Source organism: Oreochromis niloticus, linkage group LG16 (assembly GCF_001858045.2).
Source record: "Oreochromis niloticus isolate F11D_XX linkage group LG16, O_niloticus_UMD_NMBU, whole genome shotgun sequence".
NCBI lineage: Eukaryota > Metazoa > Chordata > Actinopteri > Cichliformes > Cichlidae > Oreochromis > Oreochromis niloticus.
In genome coordinates, this window is record NC_031987.2 from 23485908 (window position 1) to 23509032 (window position 23125).

At 41.5% G+C, this 23125-nt stretch overlaps 1 protein-coding gene across 3 annotated transcripts in view; it reads right to left on the reverse strand.

Annotated features, from left to right (window-relative positions):
* Positions 1–23125, reverse strand: part of fgf14 (fibroblast growth factor 14) — a 108298-nt gene that overhangs the window by 39473 nt on the left and 45700 nt on the right. The window contains exon 1 of one of the 3 annotated variants that reach the window (XM_003451549.5): positions 3868–5194. The exons of the other annotated variants lie outside the window; for them this stretch is intronic. Coding sequence (XP_003451597.1) covers positions 3868–4060 — 193 coding nt within the window. The 5' untranslated portion in view covers positions 4061–5194. Of the gene's footprint in view, positions 1–3867; positions 5195–23125 lie in introns of those variants that run through there. 3 annotated transcript variants of the gene reach the window in all.

Sequence of the window (23125 nt, forward strand, 5' to 3'; positions counted from 1 at the left end):
GCTTCCAGATAATAAATATCTATATTTAGACTCATTTATTCTATTATTATCTTTTCTTTTGGGGGGGCAAATTCAGAAAATACTCAACAAGTGTGAAGTGTGGCTAAATGAAAGAGAATAAGAACAGAATGGGAGTGAATAAAGGGTCTAAGCAAACACACAAAGGAAGGATTGAGAGCTTTAAGAGTGACACAGCATTTTCAGTCCTGTCAGACAAGGTTGATATGGTGCGTACGCTCTTTAAAATCCAGAAGAGCTTTGAAACGTCTCTGTGGTGTTCTCTAAGTCGACGAGGTCTTTGACTCGTGCTTCTTTTCTTACTTATTTCTTTTCTTGTCTGGATGAAGACTACTCTGTATATAACAGCCCCAAACAGTGAAACAACAATGCTGCTTATCACAGATGGAGTCTCCAGCCTCTAATCTCACTGGACTTTCCCAGTCGCACTATTGGTTATTACAACTGAAGCACTGTATGTTTCTACATGCTTTGTTTCTAAGGAAACTGAGTTGCGGCTTGGCATCAGCGGGGGGTTTCCTTGGAAAATAGAGAGCGTCGGAACCGTGAGACCTCAAATTGTGTTGTTTTGTAGCAGAAATCCTCTCTACGTATAAATTCAGCTGTAACGGGAAAGTTGTGAAGCGACCTCGCTGCAGTTTCCTCTTCCCCTTTCTCTCTTATTTTCTGTTGTGTCATCCCTCTGTGTGTGTGTGTGTGTGTGCAGAGGTACATACTCACCTCAGTACAAAGTAAGCAAGTAATGTGCGGGGTACAAGGAGACACACACACAAACACACGCACACAGGCACAGCTGCAGCAATACTTGTAGACTCCTGTCAGCCCTGCCCTGCCTGACCCACTTTGGATGTTTCTGGAATAGGAGAAGGGCTTTTCCAGCCTACAAAGGAAAAACCCTTCGTGCTTGTGTTGTCATATGAAAGGCGATCAAAGCGGCGTTCTCACTCCATTCCTATTCCTCCTTCATCAACAACATCGCTGACATCTCATCCAATAACTCAGCACAGACATTGGAGGCTGACTGATGACGCACTGCTCTGTCCTGTCAACATGTGCTTGAATAAACAGCCAGCGAGCGGGAAATCACTCATCTCGGATGGCTTTTTAGATCATGTAAGGTAATCTAATGTAACATTATCTAATAATTAAGGGATCTAATCTGGTGGGAGATAATTAGAGCCACAGCAGTGAGATTATAGACAGGTCCAAGCCACATGTGCCCCCGGCTCGCTTTCTGGGTTTGAGTGTAATAGGATTTATAACTCCCATCTAATCCCCTAAAAAATTATGGCGATCACTGGCTCTGTATCTGCTATCAAAAAGCATGGATTTAAAATTAAAGCTGATATGAAGGACGGCACACAAAATGCTTCCACGCAGCATATCCCCTGAGGTACTGACAGACGTCAGGGAGCCACATCTGTGCGGCTTAATGATCAACTACAACAAAACAAGCGGATACAACAGTGATATCTCAAATACAAAGTGCCAATTGATCATTTTCTCTGAGATGTACGGAGAACGCTCAGGCTTTGATACACACTGTAAGTCAATGCCAATCAATGCAGCCCATAGTGTCTGACTCACAAGATCAATATTTAAACCCAAAGGGAATACTAGACTTAGGGATTCCTTTTAATTCACCCCAACTCCCTCATCCTGACACATCTGAGAAGGAATTTGAAGCACCACAGTCTGTTTAGGCTCAGCTGTCATACCCAGTGTTTTTTGTCACCTGGGAAATGATGACAACTGTGTACGTCCGAGCACGTTAGCGCAACCCATGTGATCAGTGGTGCATTTGGGTTTTATTCGCTGGCAAAGAAACATCTTTTCAGGGTTCGATATTAAATTAAGTACAGCAAACAAGTCATTAGTCTTCCTAAGCTTTGTGCTCTCGTGGTAACACAGTGGAAAGAAGGAAAGAAGGGAGAGAAGGAAAGAAAGTGTCTGAGAAAGAGAGAGAGAGAGATGAAGCAGTGAGAACAGTAACAGGAGCTCCCCGACAACAACCTCGCATATCAGTTGATAGAGATTTTCCCAGTTCATGTGAGACTGATATTAATGAGGTATTTTCCATATTAGGGCCTTTAATCAAAACGAGTACAGAAAGAAAGGAAAGGAAAACACTGTTTGTTATAACGAGACACTCAAATATAAGGGGAAAACGGCCATTTTAAAGGAGCTTCCCCCTCCTTGAATTCTTACTTTGATTTTATGTGAAGTCTCCCTCATCTTCCGGGCAGACTTGTGACACAGTTCACCAACACTTGTGCTTGAGCTGTTACTGTGGATTACCGTCACTTATTTGAAATTCAAGAGGCCGTGGGTTGCTCCAGAAAATGGCCGATCCAGGTGTGATGTTGTCATTTTATGCTTGCCAGTGAAGGCTGACTTGGCATCTACATCTCTGCACTCAGAGCAGGCTGAAGTATACGCCGCCCCAATGAAAGGAAACACCAGCATACGGGCCCTTGTATTCACGGATGTGGACAGCGTCATCTGTCCTCATCTGTGATCTGCGAGGGCTTCTGGATGCTGTTGACAATTTCAAATGAAAAGATAGATGCGCCACAAGCCAATTCAGAGGTGACACAAGAGGACAGACAATTAAACACACACACACAGACACAGACAAAAATGGGGCAGCCACACATACACATCCCACCACATGCACACTGTGGGCAGAAGCAGAAACAGCAGCCTGGAGGATAGCTGATTATACCCTTCCATTCTCGTGCACCCTCACCCATGGCCAGATGTGTCCTCTACGGGCTATTATACGGATCCTCTTTCATCAAAGCCATTTTAATACATGTAATCACTAAGGGCTAGTGAAGGAGACACTTCATGGTGTTGTTCTGCTCCAGTATGAACAGAGAGACTCAGCAATCAAAATGGCTCTCTTTGTGGACAAGATGAAAGAGTAAACGCTGCTTCCGTGCACATAAAGAGGAAACAAATGCAGCTTTCCAAGAGGGTTCAATCTGTTGGAGTTAGAGCATGTGTGGTGCAACAGGTCTGATACCTGATGATTCTGAGAGAAACATGCAGCTGCCTTCCATCATTCACTAACAAGGGGGAAATGACCGGAGTCATTTTCTCCCTAAATGAATTACCCTCATTTCTTTTTCTAAGGGCAAACACCATTAGTGATTCCAGCAGTGATCTAATTGTTGATATTGCTCTTTTAGCAATCCCAGGTTCCCACTTTACAGCCAAGAAATGTTCATGACGTGTTCATAATTGCACGGATTATCATTTGGAACAAGAGGGGAGGCCACTGGCTTTAGAAATTGAAGAATTATGCTAGGATGATGGTGGGGGTGGAGGAATTATGTTTGAAAGGCGTAACCTCCATTCCAGCGACACTGACCTTTTACTTGCATAGAAATGAGTTTCATTTTGGGCTTCTTGTAATCTGCTTATGTACAGCAGTTCAGCATATTCTGTATGTGCTTCATGGCGATCAGACCTCTTTTCAGAATCACAGAGGTGACAGCTACGTAAACCTGTCTAAACCATTTGGTACAACTCGTCAGGAGCCTGTCAGCTACCTGGGTCTGCATAGAAATCAGAGGAATGTTGGTTATTTTCAACCAACTCGAATACATACCGAAAACATGGTGCTCTGTCTTCTCATAATCAACTTTAACTTTTGTTGCGCACAAAGGTTTAACGTGGCAAATTCGTCTAATAAATAAAAAGCAAACATTATTGACTCGCCCTCTCGCTGCCCTGGCTCCAAGGTTGTCGTGTTTTTTGCAGTGCAGTCCTAATTAAGCGATCAACCAGTAGCTGAATGTATGCACATGTTTACACTGAATACACACTCTGAAGTTCCCAGACCTTGTCTCCGTAGTCTCCTCTTCCTGAGGCCGAAGATGCGCACTTTGGAGAAGATGTCGACCAGGTTCCCATTGCAGAGCCCCTTGTTCTTGTTGGGGCTCTTTCTCCGTCGGTTGGTGGAGGGTCGGTCTAAATGCTGCTCCCGTGCCTGTCTTTTCTGTCTGATCAGCCCACTTGCGATAGCAGCAGCCATGGCTCAAAATGTCACAACTGCTCAGGTCCAGTCTGCACTCGGAGCACGGACTATTCAAACAGCCGCCTCTCAGAGCTCGCAGCCCGGGTCACAGTCCCATGGTGGCGGCTATGTGGCTCGTTCCGTTATGTCAAATGCCAAATAAATATTTCTAAGAGCTGGCTTTCCTTTTTTTTTAAAAAAAATCAAAAATCAAAATACTACATGATAATTAGGGGATTGAACCAGCTGTCATTACCACTCGAAAAATTCTTGAGCATGGTTGAAAAAACATTAGATCAGTTCATGCGTAATTCAGCACATCGGTGACTACAGTCTTGATTCCGAATATTTCCGAGGATTATTCATACCTGTGCTGTGATGTGTTTGTTCATTGTCTGTGAAATAATCAGCAGCATCGCCTCCTTAAATGTCCAGCACGGGCTTCCTCGTCCTCTCGGTAAAATCTCACCTGCTCTTTCCTCCTTTCACACTCCGTTTTTCCCCCTCTCCTTTTGCCAGACGAGGTTGCTTTTTTTGAAGTCAGTCTTTAGTCTGCGGTGGGGACGCCCGTGCATGTGCGCCGCCAGCAATTAAACAAACACAGGCGCCTCCTACGAAGATCACAACCCGGCTCAAGGCACAGCAGCTCGGGGCGAATCCAGCTCCCAAGTTTGCAAGAAGCAATCGGCGACAGGGACCCCGCGATGACCGAACGAGAGAAACACAGTTGGGAATACAGAGGAACGCGCAACCGAGCCAGAGTTGTTATGTGGAATTAATACCAAGTTATTTTCCAACTACCAGTCGACGTGTCGGCTAGTGTTCACAACACAAGCGACTGGGCGCGATAGGATCCAGGGAGGGAAAAAAAACATACCCAAAGCTGATCCTGCATGTGGAGATGACGTCTGCATTGTGTGACAAGCTGCATACAAATACATTAAACTTAAACCCCCCGGCGACCAGCACACAATTCGACCCAGTGCGTGTTCACAAAAGAGCCCACTGCGAGGAAAACGAATGCATGGCGATCAGTGCGCAGTGGGAATAAGGGAAGAAAGTACCACCACAGACAAACGGCGCAATTTATTTTCCAACGCTGAAAGAAAAAAAAAAGAAATGTGGGGTGGGGGTGGACGGGGTAGGAAGTGCTTGTTTATATGCCCCAGATCAACAAACGTTTCCCATCAACAAGTCCTAACCACTCGTTAGTGCACGCCTGCTTGAAGAGGTTGCACCCCCTCCCACTTCCTCCCTGCTGACAACCGAGCCCCTGTTTGAAGAGTGTGTGTGTGTGTGTGTGTGTGTGTGTGTGTGTGTGTGTGTGTGTGTGTGTACGGGGGGGTGCAGACACTCTGAAGCCGTTAGATTGGTTAGATTGTAGCATTTCAGTTTTTAAGGCTTTAGTTTGGACTCTTTAGAAAGCCACATTCCCTTTACCACTACACAGTCCATGTGGAAGAAAGAGAAACGCGAGGGGACAGTGTGCCATTATGAACTCCCTTTCACCCCATTATCACAGGACAATCCATATATTTTCACATATACTAAGTAGATTACTGCTACTCTTCTTCTTTGTTATTAATTTAATTATTTTGCTCCATCTCATGAAACCTGTTCATGTTGTTCTAATTAAGATCGATTCAAGTCCATTTGCTGTGTGCGCCTTCAGCACCAGGGACAGCGCCTCTGATTTCTGCACCATCATGGAGGTGGGTCGGGGATGGGGAGGTGTCATTTCTTCAGTCGGTTATCATAACCTTTACTTAAACGTCCACGAGCCACGAGACAGCGCAGATGCCTCAGGTAAATCACGAGTAACTGAGAGAGACTCCACTGCACTCACGACCCGCATGTGAATTTAAACGCTGACTGAGACGCGTCTGATCCACGCAATAAATGCCAGGGCGAGGTTAAGGCGTCTGATCCTTTTCGTTGATTTGGGGATAAATATCATCCAATTCTCAATCACAGGCACAGAAATTAAAACTCAAGAGAGCCATCTGCTGTTTGTGGCTGTAATTAAAGAGCCTGGCTCACGGGGGACTAAAGTGTTGTACTGAATAGCTCTGATGTGCGTTCGCAACACACACAAACACATGCAGACACAAACATGCACACACACACCTGTTGATATCCAACAGACGTACATATATAAGATGGACTAAAGTGACAAAGGAACAGGAAAAAATGTGTGAGGACAGATGAGCAGGTTTATAACAGCTGGATGAAAGCGCTGTTAGTGATTAAAAAAAACACGAATTCCGCTTTAAAATGTTCTTTATAGATCACATAGGTTCACGAAAGACATTCAACCAGCAATGCGTGGGCTTGTGTGCGTTTCCCCCGACCCCTCATCCCACTAGATTGAGCACATGCCGTGGGTGCATTAAAAGTTTATGTCCTAGGAGCCTCCTGCTGCTGTGGTGCTCTGAGAGACATGCAGTTAACGCTCCAACCAGCAGCGGACACTGTCAGCTCAACAATGGTCCCACAGCAACTTTGCAGAGCGGCACTGTCACCGTGACGGTTATGAATCGCAGAGGGCTTCTACTTAAGCTCACACATATAATGGATTTTCTTTACTCCTCTGGGGGGTTACATCGCCTGACTGCACAAGAAATGTGCATCTTCCCCTTTGAGTATATATATATACATATAGGGAGGCTGGTGAACTATAGCCTTTCCACTTTCAGTCTCACAGCATGGGGATAATATACATGAACAGCTTTTTCCTCAAAGCACATAAATTCACATGTGGAAGTCTAGTCAGACAACACTGTGCAATCCAGGGCAGTTCTTTCCTTTAAGCTAAACACAGCAGTGGTTGCAAAAAAGCATCACAAAACCCTGTCAAACAGTCAAAGAGTAAAACAAAAGCGCACTTACCTACATTTTTTTTCCTTCTGTGTGTGAATGAATGAGGGTCCATGGCAGCCCCATTCCAAAGACCTATAAGCCAAGTGTTTTCCCCATGACTTCTAATACCCCATTTATACTGCACCTTCTAGGCTCTAACATGGTTACAGCAAACTGACAGTGTGCCCTGAGCTGTTCACAGTAATTTCTTCAGGAAGGCCCTAAAAGCTTCACTCATTCTTTAAGTTGGGTCACAGAGACAGGCAGTTAGAGAAACAGATGTGGACACTTTGTCTGAGGCTGCCCACAAACACAAGGCTAAATGTTGCCTTAGGCTGGAATCTGCAAGAAATTAACTAACAACAGTTATAAAATACAAAGCACACCAATGCCGGTTTTTGAACCTCTATTATTTGTGTTGCACCGAGCATAACGCCGTGCACATCTGGCCTTTATGGAAAATCCTGGAAACCAAGATTCATTCACAAAGATTCAGCAAAGCAGAAGCTGCAATTAATGCAACCACAGCCTCATCAGGTCAAATCATTTAAATCCAATCTCCTCTGAGAAAATGAAATTATCTTAGTTAGATGTCCTGCTGCTGAGGCAATGCAAATGGCAACCCACAGAACTGAAGTAAACAACCCATTTGATTATTGCTGAGACTTTGCTTGAGGATAGTGGGAGGGGACATGTTGTTTTATCACCTATCCTGATAGAAAAACCAGGCAGCAGGACTCAGCACTTCTGAGGCTCGACGATATAAAAGAACCTTAACTTTACAGAATGAAATTACATTGCATTATCAAAGACAGCAAATTAATTCAATTTGAGAACACTAATGATTTTTCCCAGCTCAGATTCATGTCATCCCCCCACCCCCCATGTCTTTTTCTTCTTCCCCTTACTTTAGCTGTTTAATCAGGGAATATCATGAGTCCATCTACTGAAGTAATAAAAGCTTAGCAACCCCAGTTATAGACTTTAAGTATCCTACAGTGCTCGTGTATGCGTCTCATTAGTTTGGATGAGTTTAATAGTCCGAGCTAATCAGAGAGCTAAGATAGACGAGTGCACATAAAGAGCCTGTATGGGGCGGCGACTGTGGAGAAATTTTATTAAGTGGTCATGAATTAAGTGCACATACTGAAACCGTGGAGATGGGAAAAGGCCAGAAAGCTCAGGGGATCGCAACCACATGATCATGAACAGTCTTAGCTAGTTTGTTATTTTGCATGCTCATTACTGAACATTTTTGCATTTGATCACTTTGAGTGAGATTCCTTTATTAGATCGTTCACTTATAACCTGGAGAAAATTATTAAAACTATGAAAACTGTCAAATTGATATAAAAACTATAGAATATTTTAAGTTAATTCCTTGTTTTTAAGCTTTATTTGACTTTATTTGAAGATGCCATTGTGTTATCTTTGTATGTGCAGACTTTTCCTGTCTCATTCGGAATTTCGTGAATGTTTGATCCTCTTTGGGCACTTGCATCTGTCCACGTTACTAAAGAATCCTCCTGTTTGTGAAGTTTTACTCTTGCTACTGGTTGAACAGCATATATCTAATGCCTCTAATGGTGGAACACACTAGAGAAAATTCATTGTGTTCATGGACTCTATTTTCGCCCTGATGAAGGTCTGTGTGCCAAAATGTGTCGGGATTTTAGGTTAAATATAACCACGGCAATAAGAATAAAGGTATTTTGCCTTGATCTGAAAAGACAGTGCTTTGGAGTTTTTGTGATAATTTGAGTTTATATGTAATTGGAAGAATACATTGATGCATAATTGACACTTAGGCTGGAATCACTTGTTCAATTTTTGTTTAAGTGGTGTTCTGCAACATTCAGTGGCCTTTTCCCCCTTTTGTTCCTTTTGTGGTGTCTTTTCATTTAAAATCATCCCCATTTAGTGTTTTTATTATAGTGGACACAAAGTTTTTAGTAAGTTGTAAACATTTCTGCCAGTGTTTGCTGGTACACTTGGGTTCCATTACACGTTCTACTCCTTTGCGGGATGCCCAGTGATTGAAAGAATACCAACAGGGAATTTCCACCATCTGTAGACAGTTTTCTAATGGAGAACTAATGAACACCAAAGTCTTTAGAAAAGTATTTTCTTTTCTTCTTCATTTGCTTTTTCCAGCTGCTCCTTCAGGGGCTGCAGCAGGATTGACATGTTTGATTGGGCACACATTTTTATGCCCTTCCTGATCCAACCCTCCCAAGGATGTTAAGTGAACATGTTAGCCACTACACTATAGCACAACTAAAATATTAAATACATATGTGCTAGTAAGTTTGTAAGATTTTGTCAAGAGTTATTATGTCTTTTGTAATTGGGTTGAGGGCACATGTCAGAGGCAAGATTAAGGAAAGTCAGTGCATGAAAACACAGATGATTTGCAGTGTTTTACAGTGTTGTTGTTTACATCCAGAGTCTCAATAAACATGTTAAAAAAATACCCCAATAGATGTGTAATACATATTTTTTATTTTTTTTATTTTTCAAACTTCTAGGTTTTATTTTTATTGTAGTTAACCAAAATGTTTTTTCACACTGAGTTTGAGTTCAGGTTTTAATTTAATGTTAGTTAACTATAATAACATTGATCGTGTCTATAATTTCATTTCAGATGGAGATTTTGTCAGCATCAGGACAGAAATCCTGAGTTCACAAGCTTTTTCCTGCAACAGCAAAAAGTCACATATAGACAGCAGTAAATAATGAATAAGTGAGTGATGTGAGTTACAGCTAATATGGCGTGATGGGAAAGCAGGGCCTAGTCGTTCCTGCCTCCTTATTGCTGCAGCCGAAGGAATATATGAATGAATGAATGAGCTTCCACGAGGTCAACCAAGAAGCAGTAAGTGTTGCTTTACTGCCAGTGAGATCATTCACTGTGAATAAATTATACATTTAAAAAGGTGGCAGAACAACCTCGGAGAGACTGACTTCTGAATATGTGTAACAGCTCGCACATTACGTCTCTGCCCACAGACCTTTAAATAGCCGCATCATCATCTCATGCAGAGTGTTATAAAAATCACTTAAATGTGCATCACATAATCGCCCCTAGGTATACTAAATATGCCACCGGAGAATATGTATGGCCACATTACAATATGTCTCTCTGTTGCGAGTGTGATGGAGCACTGCCCTTTCTCTGGGCATGAGATTAAAGTGGGCCTGAGGTGTGGAGCCCTCCGACGGAGACATTAATGAAACACAGTGGCTTCAAACTGTTAGCTTCACTCACCAATTGCCTAAAGTCAACTAAAAAAGAGGTAGTTAACACTTATATTGCTGAACTAGCGCAAAATGAAAAAAAATAATCTTCTTAAAGTGAAAAAAAATGAACAAGTAAGATGGAGGATGGGATTGTGGGGACATAATTATTGAATAAAGGGTCTCATAATGGTGTTTTCCTTAAACAAAACTCCAAATTAAGTCTTTTTGGCAACTTTAGCTTTGAAATGGAAGGTCACTCAAAAACCTGATATGGCTGGAGGCTTTGCTGCCACATTTAAAGCTGAGAGAGCCGATTTTTGCAAGTGAAGCGAGACAAATTTTGCACTAGTGGCAGTGATCAAACTAATCTCAGTGGCCTCTTGGTTGCAGTGTTTAGCTAAAAACTCAACAAAAGCTCAAAAACAAACAGTCCAATATGATGCATAACTAATTTGGGGGTGTTTAAGGACTCTAATATGAGCGAGGAAACCGATGTATAAAGAGAGAGAGAGATGCAAATGCAAAAGAAGATAAAAAGAGGGAGGACCAAAAGTCAGACATGCTGGGGCAAAACACTGTCACAGTTCACCGGAGAGTCAACATACTGGTCACACACATCCTCTATTCCTGCTTCACTCTCTCTCCCTGGCTTTCTGTATCACACACACACACACACACACACACACACACTGCTTCATCCTTTGATCCTATTTTGAGTCTGCAGCAGTGATGGAATGTGCCTTGTCAGCAGCACTGCAGAGTGAGGTTCCTTGGAGAAGCCCCGGGCAGTGTGGGAGAATATCAATTACTCTGAGCCCCCGTGGCATCGCCTGCTTCCGGATTTTAAGGCTGACACCAGGCGCACACAAAAATGTGTGCGTGCGTGTGTGCATATTTTATTGTTTTGCTTGTCAGTGAATATGCATACAGAGGTGTGTAAACCAAAGCCAACACGATAGGTGTGCACATTAATATTAATCATTTCCCGACGCAGGTGAAGGACCTCTGTGTATTTCGGTGCTTCATATAATGTTAATGAGGGTGGCGCCAGGTCAGGTCAAGTTCTGTTTGTGAATTCACAAATAAGACATGAAGAAAATCAGGTCAGTGAGTTCTGATGTGAATGTAAAGAATATTCATTTAATCGTGTCTGCAGCAATAGTTTTCAAGCAGGTAACTACATTTTTAAGATAAAAGGCCAGCCAAGCAAAACTGCGCGTGTGTGTGTGTGTGTGTGTGTGTGTGTGTGTGTGTGTGTGTTTAAGTGCAATATACAAATAATATTGGATATGCAGGTGTAAGAACAGCACAGGTCTGTCAGAATTAATGGCTACCTTTGATAACATCATCACTGCTGACACTTTTTACACATTACTGTGAACTGATTCTGCTCCCTCACTCACTCACTCTCTCTCCCTCTCTCTCTCTCACACACACACACACACACACACACACACACACACACACACACACACACACACTACATATTTACATTCATGCTTGCCGGTCCTCTTGAAAGAACAAGCCAAAATCAATTAGCATAAAAGAGGAAGCGGGTGATCAACAGCCCCATCGAGGTCGATGTTTAAGAAGATGTGCATGTCTGCTTTCCACGTGCACACGCTGATTTATAAGCAGGACTTCTGAGACTCTTATTGAATTATTTACTGAGAATTAAATAAGATGACTGACATCACCATGCCTGTGTGGTGCATACTTTGGTAACGTGTATTATTGTGTCCTGGATTTTCTCCTTGGGTTTTTGGCAGCTACTCACAGCCAGATATAGTCTGACACATAATTCCAATAAAATGGCAAATTTGTGTTTTTGCATTTATTAATTAAATGACCATCACAATCCCACAGGCCATTTGGACACTAGGTGTCTCTGTTTTGCTTCTGGTTGTGCTTTCTCCTGCAGATGTAAGTGATCAGTTGGATGAACTACATCAGATTCCTTCTTTCAGACTTTCTTTCCTTTGCTTTGCATGTGCACTCCTACCCATCCGCAAGTGTCTCACACTACCGACTGTGCTGACAAATAGCTATTCTACAAGTCTATTGTGTATTTGTAAATATATTTCTGCTTTGAGGTGGGCTGTGACAAATGCGTACTCATCCAGGATCAAGCCCCGGGACCTGTTGCACTTGAAGTGAGAATCAGCCCACACCTTGTGACAGGTTTTCAGACGGGCTGTGACAATTATCATAATTACAGAGCATTAAAAGGCACCAATTCACGGCTCCAGCTTCACATTTATCTCACGGACAATGAAGTGACAAGCAGTAGTCTCATCGACATGAAAAAGGCTGATTAGCTAAGATTTTCAAACATTTTGTAGTGCAGCAGCATTAGAGCTGAAAATGTGAATTCAACAATAGCTACAAATTCTCCAATACCATAAACAATAACGACAGTGCAACAAGAGCTGTACCAGCCCACCGTCATCCCAGAAAGCAGGTGATCTGATTCTGTAATGTTTGCTTGATGAAGCTCTGTATTCACTGTACTGGGGGAAAAATGCACAACCTTGCTTGTACTGTATATAAATTATAAAAATATCCATTACTACAACATGACAAATGTGCTGTTGGTAATGAATGACTCAGAGCCATAACCATAAAAATGATGGCTCTATAAAATATTCTGTCAAATCGATGCGTTTCACATTGCACTCCTTTTAATGTTTCCTCTTTGAGGTCTATTAAGGTGTGCTCGTATGATATGGACCATAGATCTTTAATGACTAAGTATGAATAGGACCTCGGTCACCTCTGATTGAGAAGACTAATAAAGCTTTCCACAAGAGACAATGAAAGACTGATGATGTCTGTAATGACCAAAATTATGGCGCTAACTTTCATTAGCCGGTGCTGCACTTTGACTGCTGTGACCCTCTTGGCTCTGAGAAGAAAGGAAGACAAAAACACGGATGATGTGATGCCACTACAGAAGTGATGTGTGTTTGACTGTGAGCTAATGCAAGTGACAAGGGGACTAGTGAAGTGATGAGGTTAATACCGAAGTATGACAGCAGTAATTAAGCAGGAGACATTACGGCACACTCAGACGCCCATTAACTCTGTCATAGATCAAGTGTTACCACAACTATGAATACATCAAAAATCTAATATATACTCACTCTTTACCGCAGCTGTATTACAGGAGGATTCAATTCATGAAAAAAAGCTAAAATACTGATATTAATTTACATTTTAATCAAATTAGACAATACTGTCAGTCTAATGTCTCATCTAATGATGAGAGACTATAGCTATAGAATAGACAGTTTAAAAAAATGTCAAATTTCAGCATTTTCTGTAGATTTCTTAAACGATAGTCAGGTTTATATTCAGATAGGTGCAATATGCCACTGGACACACTCAGTTTCAGCTGTAGTTGTCAAAAATACACAAAATAACAACAAAATATGGAAAAGCATCTTTATGAAATGAATATGGAAAACATTTTAAAGTACATTCTACTACATTTTTTCAGATTACTTTAAAAATAAAAATACACCAAAACAATCCACAGATTTGATTATAGGCCCAAGAAATTTCCTCAGGTGCTTACATCAGTTTTCAGCAACACTTGGCAACAAAGTGATGAGCCAAATTATGTCAGACATTTCTTTGATTGTAAGAATACACTTAGATACAGAATCGACGGGGTGCTCTGTGAAATCTGAGGCCGATCTATTATGAAGTAATCTAAATCACATGTGCCCTTTAAAGAGAATGTGGTTTTGAGGCTGTAACTGGCACACTGCAGGGGTGTCTACTTATTTTACTCGAGCTATGTCTTCTAGCACATAGAATATAACATATGGACACGTTAACGAGGTTAAATCTTCATCAGAGAGGGTCTTAGAAAAAAACACCTCCACTTCTCCTGGGTACAAATTTACAGTTTTTTAAAGTACTTGGCAGACAGCTTGTTCCAAGAATGTTAGAGAACTTGCTGGAGTCTGTGGATTTAGGCTGTCTCAGTGTGTGTACAGTGTGACTCAATGATGTTGAGATCACAGCTCTGTGTGGGCCATACCATCTGTTACAGGACTCCTAGTTTTGTTCTTTATGAATCTGGCAGTGTGTACGCCGTCTTTTTTCTTGCTAAAGGACGAATTGGTGCTGACACCTGCTCAGTGGCACTGCATGTTTAATAGGATTTCTTCATAAGACAAGTCACCTAAAAGTTACTTATAGTACCGTGCACACATTTGAAAGGCAAATTTTCTTACACAGAAATCTGTGGTTCAGATTTGCAATATTTTGTTAGTTGTGCATGCAAACATGAAGCTCTTTTATCTTTTTATCTTTATATTTTAAACAAAAAGAAGAAGGTAGAGTTTAGGTTATGTGTGCAATAAACTGGCATTTCCCAGCCTGCCATATTAATTCATTTACGGGAAACAACAGCAACAGCACTAAAATATTGTGACTCCACTGTCACAAGGTTTCAGGGGATGTGGGACCTCTTCCACCAAATGAGCAACTTATTATGTTGGTCACAGTATGAGCTGTCTGCTATATTCCTATTTAGATGTTTACTTTTTGACTTGACACATTATAGCTTATTGATAGTTTAATTGTCAAGATAATGTGGACTCTTTTCTCTCTACTGTCTTTATAATTCTTTTACTTCTTTGAAATTGCTTTACTAGATTTTAGCCACTAGAGAGCAGTGCAGAGCTCAGCAGGTCCCTGCTGCAGGATTAGAGTAATGATCAAGGAGAGGAGCTGCTCTGCACAGAGCATATGTGCTTCCACTCTAAAAAGTTCACATTCTTTCCCTAAAACTACATTTCTGTGCACTGTGATGTCTTCTATAATGACAATAAATAATTCTATGTAAATGGAAGCCCATCGTCTTTAATTTGCATCCAGCAACGTGTATCGTAAAAATAAAATAATTTAAAAAAAAAGATTCTAGTGAATTAAACATTGGCTCCTTTTCTGGGAAACTAACAGTGCGTCATGTTGGTACATTGTCCTGAGTGTAAGCACTATATTTAGATTCTAAATGTTCCAGTGCACTTAGGCAACAATCTGTCAGAAGATTTACTGGACTGGATGGAAAGTGAAGCGTTTCACTGAAGAACAAAGAAGCTGTATTCTTAAGACAACCAAGATGCCCTCAAGTGGCCAAAACGGGCAACATCGCAAATGCTGTGCGGACATGTGAGTCTTGATGATGATAGCCCACTGTGTCTCATCACTTTATCGAAATCATCTCCGTGTCAGTCAATACTCATAAAAGATCTGACAACGTGATGTAAACAGCAGTGATCTCAGTGTGGAGTTATGACCTAACAAGAGGAAATGAGCAGTAACTAATATTAGAGTCAGTAGTGATAAACCAAAAGCTGATAGTGGGTTTCTGGGTGCTGTAAAACACTTATTGATCCTCTTTTGGCAACAGGTATTTACTATATATGAATTCATATTTCACATTAATATATCTATGTCAACATCCACATCAGATGAGACGAGGAAACAGCATGAAGACGATGATTGAAATGAAGAAAAAGACAAAAAAAAAACTGGAAAAGGCATTTATTTTCATTTTGTTAGGCAATAGAGGCACACTGGGCACACTCTATGATATATGGATCAGAGCCTTAGGGCGCATAGCTTCCAATAGCATTCAGTGGTGCAGTGATGTCAGATCACACTCCACACTAACAGAGGAAGACACTGTTGATGTGAACAGTGGAGCACAGCCAGACGAGCGCTCTCGATGTGGTGCAGAAAGCAGACATTAGCCTTTACCAGACAATCGCTGGCTCTCAGAATACACCATGTCACCACAAGTCACCGTTTAATCAACCAGACAAAGGAAAATCCACATCAGAGTTACAAAGACCCTCTTAGAGCTCGTGCTCATGTTAGCTTGAGGTGTCAAGGGTTAAAGGTTGAGGCAGAGAGACAAGTTCCACATGTGAGTACACGTGATAAAATGAAGTAACAAAAAACTAAATGAAAAATACAGAAAACCATTCTGCAAGCACAAAAGACAGAACAATGCCAAAATCAAAGTCTAAACAACATGATTTATGTTTATGCCCAAAAGCCCTAATTAATATATATGCAAATGGAGATAATGAAATAATAATTATAGAGATGCGGGCTTTCTTAAAATGAAAGCATTTTTACCTTTAAGCTGTTTTTTAAATTGTGTCAATCTGTGAGATATAAAAGAGCAAAAAGAAAAGATTAAAAAAAAAACCTCTCAAACAGAGTGTTTCATTTGCATGTCTGCTGTTAGGGCCTAATGAAAAATGACACATCTGTAATTACAGTGGACTATAATTAGGTGGTGTGTAAGTGAGATGCAAGTACCCAAGTCTTTATGCCTGGGCTACGAATGGGGGGAGGGGGCATTTAAATCATCTGACATAAATAAGGGAAAAATGACTTAAAGTTGATGCAAGAGTTTAATTTTCTTTCCACATGAAACAGACCGCTGAGGTGGGACTTGATTACAGAGCTCGAAAATTGGCAGGACAGAGCCTGCAATGTGGACAGCGATGTTGGCCTTCGTTGTACTGCTGAAGCTCACTCACCTCCTCCATCACGCCTACTTACAGAGGAGGAGGAGGAGGATGGCGAAGAGGAGGGACATGTTTTTATCCTGGCACTCAGGATATTGAAGATTGAGGCTTTAGTAAAAAGACAGAGCTGTCGATGATACTGATGATGCTGTTACAGGTGCACACACCTATGACCTCCTTCTGCTGCTGCAGCCCCGTAAAGTCAACTGACATTCCCAGCAGTGTTTGTTTGACTATCAAACATGACCACACAGCGCTGGATCCCTGAAAGACAGCTGTGGGCATAACAACTGCTAATCATACTTTACTAAAATGTGACAAAACACGTGCTGCTTGCTTGTAAGTGAACAACAAGTGTGACAAAGGCATAGTTAGAATAGCAGCTCAGAAAGTGACATTTCACCCCTGGTCAAAAATCATCACGCTTCAACGTTACAGATGCTTTCTTTACACAACAACAAGTACTTTACTTTATACTAAAGCAACACTTTATTTTTCTTCTGGTTCATCCTATATTTAAGAACTAGATGAGGTAATGCAAGAATCATCGACTCTGTTAATAATCTTAATGTGATGTTTGCTGGAATAAATGGATGGCGGAAAAGTGAGCAGAGGTGTAAGCGATGGTTTCAGTGAACTTTTGGCCGGCAGCTGGACTTTGGTTGTCAAAGTTTGGGATTACGTACAAATTTCTTTCTTTGCCAAACACATTTTCAGAAAACTCAAAAACAATTAAAATAATCAGATGAATGTTAAGGGATGATCTACATTTTTGCATAGATGCCTGTTATCAACCGTCTCCTGATATGGTTGTTCTGATATGGTTCACATCTGAAACCCATTGTACTATTAATGGAGAAAAAGGCGAGCATGGCATTCTTTAGGTCAGTTTAGTATCAGCAGAAGTCGGGCAATTGTTTGTCTTTTTGTTTACAGGCTCAAAATGGCCAGAAAGAAAGATCTTTCTTTAGAAAACTGTCAATCTATTGTTGCGCTTAGAAAGGAAAGATATTTGAAGAATTTGGAAACAAACTTAAAATCTCTTACCATGCTTTCAGCTACTCCCTTCAGAGAGCAGCACAAACTGGCTCTAACACAGACAGAAAAAGGAGTGGGAGGCTCTGATGCACAACGGTGCAAAACACAAATATCTGAGAGTGTGTAGCTTTAGACAAAGATGCCTCACAGGTCATCAACTGGTAGCGTGCACTAAGTAGCGCCCATCAAACACCAACAGTGTTAGCATCAAGAACAGGCAACTTTAGGATGCTAGACTTCATGGTAGAATTGTTGACAAAAGGACATGTTTCAAACTGTCCAGTAAAAATAAAAGACTGAGATGAGCACAAGAGTGCAGACATTCGACACTGGAAGACTGGAAGAAGCGGTTGTGGGCATATGAGTCCAAGAAGAACATTTGATGCAAGAACAGTGTTTAATTCCATCAACCAAGCATGTTGGAGGCAGCGTGAATGTCTGGGGGTGCTTTGGAGGAAAAAAAGGGGAAAAAGGAAAGGTTGAGGAAGGAAAGGTATCATAAGACTTTGCAACACCATGCCATACCCTGTGGACTAGCATTGACCGATATAATCCCATGACCCAAACCACACCTCTAAAATGTGTCAGCAATATTAAAAGAATAAGCATTCAGTCAGAATTATGACTGTATGAGATATTCCAGGAAGCGATTTAATTCCAGGAAGTATGGAGTAAAATCTCAGCCCATTACTCTGAAAAATTGACAGCAAAAAGTCTTAATAGCTAGAAGTGTCTACTGGGGCTGTAACATGGAGAAGCAGATTCATCGATTAAACTCATCATTTATAACTCTGTTATTGATGAAAATATGACATTTCTAAGGTTAAAGTGATGTCTAAGCCAAACATTGTGTCAAAACTGCACTGCAGACTCACTGTCATCAAAGCAATGCATCATTTCGGTTGATGTAAAGCACGCAGCAGGTGACTCTGACAAAGCTGCATCCATTTCCCAAGGGCTGCATGTTTTCTGTTAAAACCTTGTTTCAGTGTTTTTCCAGCCAATAGAGGAGATGACCTTTCGACACGGCTCTAAAAATAGCACCACTCTGAAATAAAGGGGCGCTCCCAGGATAAGTAAGACGCTTGTGAAGTACAAACACATAAGCTGATGTCTGCCCTCATGAAAGCTGATACACACATGCTGCCCTTATTAACACATGAACATCGCCATTGCCCTCTTTATCAGCCTCCCTGACGCCTGGTCAATTTCTGCTTATGGAAGTACGCTCCTTTGCTTTGGACAAGCTTGAATTGGACTGGTTAAACCCATTTTCTTTATAGAGTCTTGTTTGTTCAAAGGCTAAAAGCAAGCAGTGTTTTAGTAATGCATCAGGTTCTGGGAAGAACAGTGAATTTTTATTCCTTTCACTTTTTATATGCTGATTCTTTCTGCTCATTTACAAAGAAGAGTAACTAGAAAGAAAACACCTGATAGTTGCTTGTATATCCAGTCCTAAAGCAGTGGATATCATTCCTGTCAGTGAGCTAGTATGGGCCTCTGAGACTGAAAGCCAAGGTCCCCATTGACTCCCATGTTTAAAGCTAAAGACAGAAAGCTAAGTTAAAGAGAGAGTTAAAGAATAACGAGAGAAAATAAATTATAAATAATAAAAGGCTAAAAGTAAGGAATCAAAAAGACATTAAAAGTCTATTAAAGATGATAAAACAAGTACACATAAAAGCAAGTCTAACAAAATTAGTTTCAAGGAACAATTTAAAAGAGGCTACTGATTCTGTAATCCTCATCTTCGTCTTAAAAAAATGTAATTAAGCCTTAAGAGTATGCATTTTCAGAATGCTTCGACTTGACTGGTAGATGCTGACACACGTGAGCTTTGCCGCTAGCTGTCTGTCAGCCTTAAACTTCAGTTAACCAGTGAGACAGCAAGTTTTTGCTGCCTTTCCATCAATTATCCAACGGATAACAAAGGTTGCTGGGTGGTTAACTGTGCTAACAGTCCGTCCAATAGTGCAGTTTTAAGAAGTGAAATTCTCATATTTTAGCAACCAGGAGAGACACTTTATCCAGTTTATGGATGGACCTTGCTAACCAAGCATGTTAGCATTAGTTATGACTTTACTAACCACCCTTCGGCCTAAATATGGATACAAAACCACAAAAAAACGAAAACAAAAACCAAGATGGTAATGGTAAAAATGCGAAAATCAAGGCATAAAGAGAAGACTTCACAAACCAATGGGTCACATTACAGTGGCTTGATCCATCATTTGTAGTTTAAACAAACAAAACCTACGTCTCCTGAGTAACGCTAGCATCGGTTTCCCCCGATTCATCTGTTGATTCCCAGAAGAGTTCTGCTTCCTGCTTTTCATGCAGGTCGCTCTCCCTCTGTGTTTGCACAGGCCTTCAAATGTACAGTTGCACAGGCGCACTACAAAGGATTCGTAAGAAAGCTAAAACAGAGTCTGCCGATCAAACACACCGTTGCTAAGTAACGTACAAGAAGCTCCCAAAAGTGCACTCAGTAAGTTCAGTGGCTTGTCACAAGCCTACACACGGTGCACAGGTAAACATACTGAGTCAAGTTTACACGTTTCCCTGCCACAGTGTGCTTCAAACCAGCACAAGAAGGATGAGCAGTAAACATCCTTGGGCACTTCTAATGATAATTTTTTTAGTTTTGATATCATTTACTGCCTGTTGAATTATACTGAGTAAATATGAATATATTAAAAAAGAGTGCAAAGTATGAGAATGGGCTTAGAGAGAGTAAGAGAATTACACTGTGCAGGAGCAGCAGAAAATCCAGGCTGTGTAATTTATGGTTGCCTATACTCATAAAACATGAATCTTGTCCATGAAGTGCTGAATCATTTGGCGTGCGCACCCACTGCTCCACTTCCCGCTCCCACATATATGCACGTGTGTACACAAGCAAATATGCACAGCAGCAGGGACGCGTGCAGAGTCCACCCCCATACCAACTTCATCTCTCATTCACACACTTCAACATGCTGCTTAACATGAATCCAAATCACTGTCAGTCTAAACTGCTCAAAACAGATTAAACCAGAATGAACACGCACCGGGACAAAATACAAACACAAGCAAGTTTTGTCTGCTGGATTCGCCCCGCTAGCCCCGACCCTGCAGCACACACAGCCCACCCGCCCACTCCTTCCTCCCACTGCACTTGATGTTCAACCCAGAGCACTGCTAATAAAATATATTTTATTATAAGCCCCTTTCCTGTAGCTCAAGCAAGAGGTTGACTGAGTTAAGCCGTCCGGCACAGCAGACACTCAGCCCAACCATTAGCATGACTTCATCTGGATGCATCAACCTGGTGGAGCATTAGCTGATTAAATGCCACCCTACAATTGTTAAATGGATTGGAGAAACAATGCTCATCATCTGGTAGAGCCACATGTTCCTGTGTTAGTGGAGCATTTGTAAATAAATTACATTTGGATATGAAACACAGTGCGCCTTTAATAACTGCTGTTGGATTTCACCTAGCTGTGTCCGTGTCGTATTCTTCAGTAATTACAACAACTAAACAATATATATACAGGCCTGTTATGCTCATTTATTTTTCCACAGATGAAAGTAAGCGATTGGAGGGATACCAAATTGGAATTAAATTATTCGCTCTACAGTGCCACCGTCAAAACCTGATGCCAATTAGAGAATGAGTACAAACTCATAAACTCAATATTTACTGGCACACTGTGGAGGGGGGGGGGGTTGTGTCACCCTGGAGCTGTCCAAATGTTTAATTTTCCACTTATTCATGGCGATCATTTAAGCACAAGCGTTTGGTTGAAGGGGCAGCGCTTCCACCGAGAGACAGAGCCAAAACGTTAAGTGCAGGAGACACCGAACCTATTCTCTCTCTGCGAGGCAGCTTCTCTCATGTGTCCCCCTCTTACATCACTCAGTAGTTCTACAAGTCTCTGTGTCAATACATCACATAATTACAACAACATTTCCATTCGCAGCACTTGAAGTGGTTCGGGGCTCTAGCCTTCACTGTCCACTACGCTGGCTGGTACTGTAACAGAGAGATTAGAGTGCGTTCGCATGCAGAGGGCACGGCACTGATCTTTGCTGCATAGCATTAAACAGCGGACGCTTTGTTGAATATTCATGGCCCTCCGTGCTCCAAGGTGATATGTCTGGGGGTGGACAGGGGGAAAAACCTGTCAGCGAGAGCAGAGCGGGATAGCGTGGAGGACTGTGAATCCTGTGGCTCGCTCACTCACCGCCCTCCTCTTTCATTCTAAAAGCACTGCACGGCAAACAGCATCATCCCAATATGTTTATCCGAGTGGGGTCACCAACACACAGTGCAGGAAAACACGTATTCATGAGATCAACATGAGGATGTTTTATATATGAGAGCCTCTCGCATAAAATGTGATGATATAAAGAGGAAGAAAAATACACATGAGGGCAAAACACTTCAAGCAAACAATTTATCTCATGTTGTGCTTGTTGGGATCGTGTCATGCGTTAATGCTCTCATTTCAAAGTAGAGAAAACTTGCCTCATATAGTAAACAGGTCTATCTTCAGTTTGACTCGTATGTTTTATCGAAACATTTCTGATCACCGGGCCTCTCATCACTTATTGTCTGTTTAGAGTGAGAAAAATATAGAGCACTGTTTTCCGTGTGCGACCGCTGTGCAGGCATTGTGAGACTGTGACAGCGGCTCTTTGACGTGTGTTATCTCATAACCACCGGGTAATTCATCATGTATACGGCCCCAGTAGAGGCCCAGTCCTTTGTGTTAAAAGCCTCGAGAAGGCCTGCGATACACGGTGGTGTAAATCACTAAGACAGAATCAGGCCTGTTACAGTTAGCTTTGGCTTTCAGAATGCACCTATCTGTTTTAAAATATCCTCTGGCCTCCTATAATAAACCCCCCTCAATTACAAACAGCCTACTTTGAGAGGTGCTCGGCTAAACAGTCCAGCGTGGATTACAATGAAGTGCAGCCCGTGGACAAATGCACAGGTTGGGTATTTTTCAGGATTTGTGTGCATTTCTTTCCAATATGGCAATTTTGACTTAAAGTTGACACTAAAACGCTGATGTAGAAGGCTGCACATGAAACTGCAACTTTATTACTAAAATATATGTAGTATTTATTTAAGTTTTTATTTATTTATGTGTTTATTTAGGTCTAGACTTCTCCTCTCTGTGTGTGCGTATGCTTTCGCGTGCCAAGAAGTGGAATTATTAAGGGCACTTTGCCAAGAAAATCCTGTGATCTATAAGCATCCTATATAACAACACATGCTGCCCTCGTGAGAACAGGGTTACTGACAAATACGCCACTAACACACGCAGAGTCTTTGATTAAGTAGATCAGAATTTTCCACCAGAACCTTTAGAGAAAACACATCAGGGCAGCTGAT